General features: G+C 23.1%; 1 protein-coding gene across 1 annotated transcript; it reads right to left on the reverse strand.

Moving 5' to 3' along the window:
• Window positions 1-5,248: 5,248 nt before the first annotated feature.
• K444DRAFT_609146 (uncharacterized protein) lies at window positions 5,249-5,866 on the reverse strand (the record flags this gene model as incomplete). The annotated part of the gene is made up of 3 exons (XM_024879521.1): window positions 5,249-5,436; window positions 5,474-5,612; window positions 5,638-5,866. Coding segments are annotated over 2 exons (264 nt in total), but the record flags the coding sequence as incomplete, so codon positions are not given.
• Between the last annotated feature and the right edge of the window lie 1,299 nt (window positions 5,867-7,165).

Consider the following 7,165-nt stretch of genomic DNA (forward strand, 5'->3'; position numbering starts at 1 on the left):
AATTAATATAGAAATATAAACCTTTATTTGCTTTTTTTATAAAAAGAACTAGTAAAATAAAGGAAGCCTAACTAGCTTTAATAAAGCTCTTAGCTAAATTATTTTTTAAGAAATGCTTAATTTCTAGAAGCTTTTAAGTAAACTATTACTAAAGGAATTAATATCTAATATTCTTAGTTCTCTTTAGGCCTTTAATCTAAATCTTATAATTATATAATTTATAAAGGAAAAGGATATTAGATTTCTTTTTAGAGAAAACAGAGATATATTTCTTAAATTCTAGAAATAATATTCTCTAGAGCTGTTAAAGCTCTATTTTTCCCGGTTATTAATTCTCTGGGCTAGAAATAGCTTCTCTTTTCCGTACTTTAAGCTTTTTATTAATCTTATAAATAGATATTTAACTAATAATAATATTTTTTCTTTTAGCTATATAATTAAATACTATAGAAATAAGAATAACTAGATCTAATATTTGCTTTTTATTAAGGATTTCCTCTCGCTTTTTTGGCTTTTATTTAGGTATTATATTTTAATTAGGCTATAAAAGCTTCTTTTTTATAGTTTTATATAATTTCCTCTAATTAGTCTAAAAAGAGAAAAACTATTTAAGAATAAAAAGTTTCTAGAAATAGCTTATAATAGAATCTCATTAATTAGTATCTTTTTAATATTTCTTATTAGATTATTTCTCTAGCTATTACTAAGAAATACTAATAATATAATCGAATTATATAAATTTAGGCTTTTTTTTATTTTAGCTATATAAGCCTATATCTTCTATAATTAACTAGAATATTAATATATATAGCCTATTTTCTATTAAGAATAATATTATAATTTCTAAGATTTAGAATAATTATAGGTATATTAATATTTTATTTATTAATTAGAAATAAAACTTCTATATATTTCTTAGTAAACTTAACTAGCTTTTTATTAAAACTATATATAATATAGAATAAGAGAAGAAGTTATAGTTTTATTTCTAAGAATTACTTTATAAGCTAAATAAGCTTTATATTAATAAAAGTATAATTATTAGCTCTAGTATTAATAAAGAAAAAAGACTTAATTCCTAATTTATTTATACTAATAATATAAAATATTATAAAAGTATTTCTTTTTATTAGATAAGTTAAGTTAATTTTTACTAAATCTATATTATAAGCCTTTAAAATAGAGACTTTCTTTAGGGATATTTGTTTTTCGGTTTCATACTAGAATTAGAGCTTAAATTCTCTAAATATTTTATTAGATTAGTAATTAGGTATTCTAGTAAAATAGGAACTAAGCCTAGCTTAATTCTAGAAAAAGCTATTTTAGTTTCCTTACTATATCTAGCCGGATAGTACCTAATATAATAGCCGAACTCGTTATAGTTATAGTACTTAATAGTTAAGAGATTTTTGGTTTTTATAGGATATTACTTATATTTATAAGAGAGTATTGTGGGAGGGAAACTGCAATAAGACAAAAACCCATATAAAGTATACCAGAGCGCAAAACGTGACTTGATAGCAAAATAACAAATCAAAAGCGTAAATAGTAAAGCATAAATAGTATATAGTATGCAAAAGCTTAATTAATTAAATACTTATAAAGGATTATTCTCTAAGTCTACAGAAAAACCAGCTTTCTAATATGATTTCCGCAAGTCACGTATAAAAGGCTGCGGCCTTTACCATATGACCTAAACCTCAAAACCGCTAAAACAATATGATTTTTGACGAGTACGGCCTGCCGTACCACAGTATATATTTAATAAAAGTAGTTAATATAGGCTTCTTGAATTCCTTTTTAGAAGTATATTTTTTAGAAATATAAGAGAATATAGTACTAGAAGTAAACTTGACTAGAATAGCTTTTGTCTTTTTATATTTCTTAGTCTTCTTATATATAGCCTTAATTTACTAATAATTAGTAATATAGTACTAAGTAAAGCAAGTAGTATTAATAGAAGAATTATTATAATATATATATACTAATTTCTAAAGCTTTAGTAAAAGCTTTTTACTTAGTTTATACTTAATATTTTAAAAACTAATACTGCCTTTTATAAATAGTTATAAGAAAAGAATATAGAACTCCTAAAATACTTAACTAGAGTATATTTAAAGCTTACTAAAGTTATAACAAGTATTCTATATCTTATTAGAATTAGAATATAGCTTTTTTAAATAGAAATAGAACTCTAAAAGCTAATAGTACTAATTCGAACTATCTTTATTTATATAAGAATTAGTTAAAATAAGAGTATTACTAGTAAGTTTATTAGAAATATAAATAATCTTAAGATTCTTAGAGAAATATAAATTAGTATTTCCTTATAGCTTATTCTTAATCTGAACTAGCTAGTTATTAAAGATAGTATAATTTCTAGTAAAGAGAGTTAGATCTGGGAGCTTAGTAATTCTAGTAATTCTAAAGAAAGTATAAGATATAGGGAATTCTAAACGGAAATAAGTAAGAGATAGTTCGGAATAGCCGGGACTACGGAAATAGTAGAAGCGGCTAGAGCTATTATAAACCAGTCTATTATAGCTATATAGTATTTAATATTATTCTTGAGTTTAGTATTATAGAACTTAGTATTTTTGAGAATAGCTTTATTATAACTATAGGTATTCTTATATAAAATAGCCTTTTAGATATTCTTCTAGTAGCTCTTTATAATAATATTAATATCTAAGAGTAAGTTATTAGGCTTTTTAATCTATTTATATAATTTTCCGGTAATAATATAGTTTTTGGTCTCTAGAAGCTTTATAATAAAAGCAGAGAATTCTATTTCTATAGACTTATTTATAAATTTTCTAGAAATACTAATAAGATATTTACTTCGGAAAGGGCTACTAACGGGATAACCTGAACTAGTAGAAGCTTTACTAGAAGCCTTAGCGGAAGTTAATATAGTTTCTGGTTATATAATATCCTGAAAAATTAATTTATTATACTTTTTCCTCTATTATATCTTTCCTAGTAATCTTATTACTAGTATATATATAGGGCCTATAAAGTTATAGAATAGGGCTTAAGAATAATAGTTAGATTACTAGCCTATAAATATCTATTATTCTAGGACTTAGTTAAAGAGTAGCCTTTATTTGTAATTCTTTAATTTTCGGGTTTTTAAAAGAGTTTCTAATATATTACTAGTATATATTTATAAAAATATAAATATTTAATTCCTCTAAGGGTTCTAAAGCTTTTTGCTTTTATTATTCTAGAATCTATTACTTATATTTCTGAGATTCCGTTATCTTAATAATACTTATATTTCTAATAGTTCTAAATTAGTTTATTTGAAATCCTTTATAAAATTAAAGAAAGTAAGCTTTAAATACTATTATAGGTATAATATTTAGGGCTTGGAAAGCAAGGTAAAAGATCTCTTATAAAGACGATTTAAAGCTAAGAAAGAGAAAGCTAGAATATAGGAGGCTATAAGGAAATATATATATCTTATAGTATACTAGTCCCAAAGGGGCCTAGCCTTCTAAATATCTCTAGTATATTTCAAGTATATTTCCCTAGTAAGGCAGCCGTATTATATATATCTAGAAGATATCTAATATCTGGCCAGGCATTTCAGATACCGGGTATCTAGAAATCATAATACCTTAGCTAAGAATTTAGTCTTTTAAAGCTTTAATTACTTTATTTTTATAAAATTATTAGTTCTAATAAATAAAGTATTATTAGTTTAAAGGCTAATAATTCCGAAGAGTTATTTACTATAAAAAAGGCAAGGGTTATAAGTTAATTATTTTATAAAAAACTTATTAGTATAATAGAAATAGTAAGTTTTAAACTAGTAATTCCCAGTTTCTAATATATTATATAATAGTTTTATAACTTTTAGAATAGAATTATTCTTTAGATTTAGTTTTCTAATAAGCTTATAAAATAAATTAATATAAAAATTATAATTAAATAAAGTTATTAATTAGATATAAGCTTATAAGATATTATATAAATATAATTCTATAGTATTTATTATTATAATAGTAATACTAAAGACAATTTTCTGGCTAATATATTAAATAGTAAGTAATTATATTAATATTATACATTTCTTATTATTATTATAAGCTTAGATAACTAGTCTCGACTTTTTAAACTTTTTTTCTATATTTTTATTTTTAATCTTATTAATAAACCAGGAATTAAAGATATATATTTTCTTTAGTATCTGAAATCTAGAAATAACTTTAAATATATCTTTTTTTAGGAAACTAGTAATTTTAACTTAGTGAGAATTCTTATATAAGTTATTATTTTATAGAAATACTATAAAATCCGGGTTTTTATAAGGGTGTTTTCTGCTATATTTTAATAAAATATTAGGAATAATAAAAGAAATTATATCTGTATTACTTTTAGCCTTATTATAAAGTTCGGAAATAGTTTCAGGTTTAGGGCTATTAGTAATAATTTTAATATTTCCTATATAAAATAGCTTTATAAAAGTTAAATAGAAAATAGTATTACTATATAATAAAGCTAGTATATAGTTCTTTCTATTAATAGCTATTAGCTTATATATCCTATTATAATTACTAGATTAACTAGTATTTTCTTTATATTATATAAGAATATTTGAATTTAAAGAAAGTTTATAAATATTAATAATATTAGAATTATTTCGGGTATTTAAAATATTTGCAATTTAGTATTTAGCTTAAAGCTTCTGAATTCCTATTATTACTTTCTTAAATACTACTAATTACTATAATATAATTAGTAATAGGATATTATATTTAGTTATTTAAAATAAAGTATTATAAATTAAAATAATTAAAATAATACTATTGGGTTTAATAAAATTATTAATAGCCTTAAAAGCTATTTAAAATATAATATCTTTATTAATTCTATTAATTTTGGCTATAATAATAAAATAAATATATTAAATCGGGCTATAATAGTATTTTATAATTCTAATAGAATTATAAGCTTTTATAGAAATAATTTTAATTTTGGTTTCTATAATATTTATAAACTAAATGAATTCTTTACTAATAAACTACTTTCTAGTATTTACTATAATCTAATTAGAAGAACCTAAATATATATTAATCTAATATTATTTTAGGGTATTTCAAATATATAATATACTAATATTTTAAAGTTATTAGCCGGTATTACGTAGTACTAGTCACGTGGTGCCACTATACGTGACTTAGTATGTAGCCAGTGCTTTTAGCCCGGCACACAGCCTTTAGCTCAATTCAAGCTCTTTACTACCACTGCAATATCACCTTATCGTAACATATGGTAGCAATGCAATAATTACGATCGATTGACCTCACGATACGGTACGAATTACTATAGTAACAAAGCGATATTCCCCTCGCCCCTGCAGAAAGAGCTTCGTGCCATATACACCCTCACCGGCAGAGTCGTCCGATTCCTCACCTCCCCAAGTCTTTACTTGGCTAGTATCCCTCTATATTAGGGTACAAGGTACACATGGTAGTTGCAATTGGGAGGTTATTAAGACTGGATACGGCGCGAACAAGAAGTATGGTAGAAAAGGAGGCAATATACAAGTAGGGGGCATATTTTGGGATATACGTTACCATGGCTTGCTTGCTTGTCTTACAGGGCCCTGGGAGTGAGATGCAAGCTCCTGGGGGAGAAGGACGCTCCATACTAGTAGACTTCTTATTTGGGTAGCCTAGAATGGCTGTATTGCGACGAGGACGTCGTCTTTTGAGTCTGAAGGGGGGGACTTATTACGTGGTGCCAGTCACGTGGTGCCACTGCACGTGACTTAGCGTATAGCCAGTGCTTTTAGCCCGGCACACAGCCTTTAGCTCAATTCAAGCTCTTTACCACTACTGCAATATTACCTTATCGTGATAGCCGGCTTAATATTAAGTACTTTTATTAATAATATAAAATATAGGCTTATTAGAAATATAGAAAATATTAATAATAATAAAGTAACTAAAGCTAATATTATTTCTTAGATTAAACTTGAATTATTCCGGTAATTATTCGAATTTCTAGTATTATTTATAGTATTTTATAAGGTATTTAAGGGCCTCTATATTAATATTATAGCCTGCTTATTTTAGTATATTTCGGAGTTTACTAATAAATAAATAACTAAAATAGTAATATAAATATTATAATTTAATCTCTATAAGAAAGTAGGAATTATAAATAAAGAATTCGGAAATAAAGCTTTATAATATAATATTTAAAAGCAGGAAAGAATATCTAAAATATTATATTATAGATATAAAGTATTTAATAGAAGTAATGAAATAATTAGTAAAATTATTAAAATAGATTTCTAGCTTATCTATATTAGTTAAGCTAAATAGAAATAGAGTTTTTATAAATATAATATAGAATTATATTTGCCTAATTAGTATTCTTGCTATTATAGATCTAATAAAGAATATAAATCTAATATTAAACTAGATATTAACTTAATCTTTAGTAATTCTATTAAATTAAATACTATTATTAGTATATTATAAAGCTTAGAATTAGTTAGAACTAATAGTTAAGAATCTAGAAACTCCGGTATTAATTATAATTCTATAAAAATAATAAGTATTATATCTTAATATATTATTAATTATAAATATCTAGATATCTTCTATTTATTTAATAAGCTTTAAGATATAGTTTTTATTTATTATTTAGTATATAAGGAAAAGAGAAATAAAGTTATTTATAAAAGTATTAGTTATAGAAATAATAAAAGCAGGAGTAGTAGAAATAGCTAAAAAGCTTTTAATAAAAGTAAAATAGAAATTTAAATAATATTTCTTTTCTTTATTTATTTCTACTAATAAAGCTTTAAAAGTATTATTTACTAATTTGCCTTTATTATTTTTATGATTTATTTTTTTAAATTTAATAATATACTATATATAAGTATTATTAAAGCATTTATTAAAGTTATAGGTATTTCGGAATTTAAATTAGTAAATATTTCTATTCTTAAATTAGGCCTTTTTAGTCTTTTATTTCTCTAGTATATATTTCTATAAGTAATATTCGGGTTTCTTATATATAAAATATAATTATTATAATTATAAGACTTGAAATAGTTATTACAGGTTTCGAAATTATAGCTAGATTTATATTAATAATTTCTAAATAAATAGTAGCTTAAAGAGTTTTAAGAATAGTATTATTA

The sequence above is a fragment of the Hyaloscypha bicolor genome (genome assembly GCF_002865645.1).
Source record: "Hyaloscypha bicolor E unplaced genomic scaffold K444scaffold_39, whole genome shotgun sequence".
Lineage (NCBI taxonomy): Eukaryota > Fungi > Ascomycota > Leotiomycetes > Helotiales > Hyaloscyphaceae > Hyaloscypha > Hyaloscypha bicolor.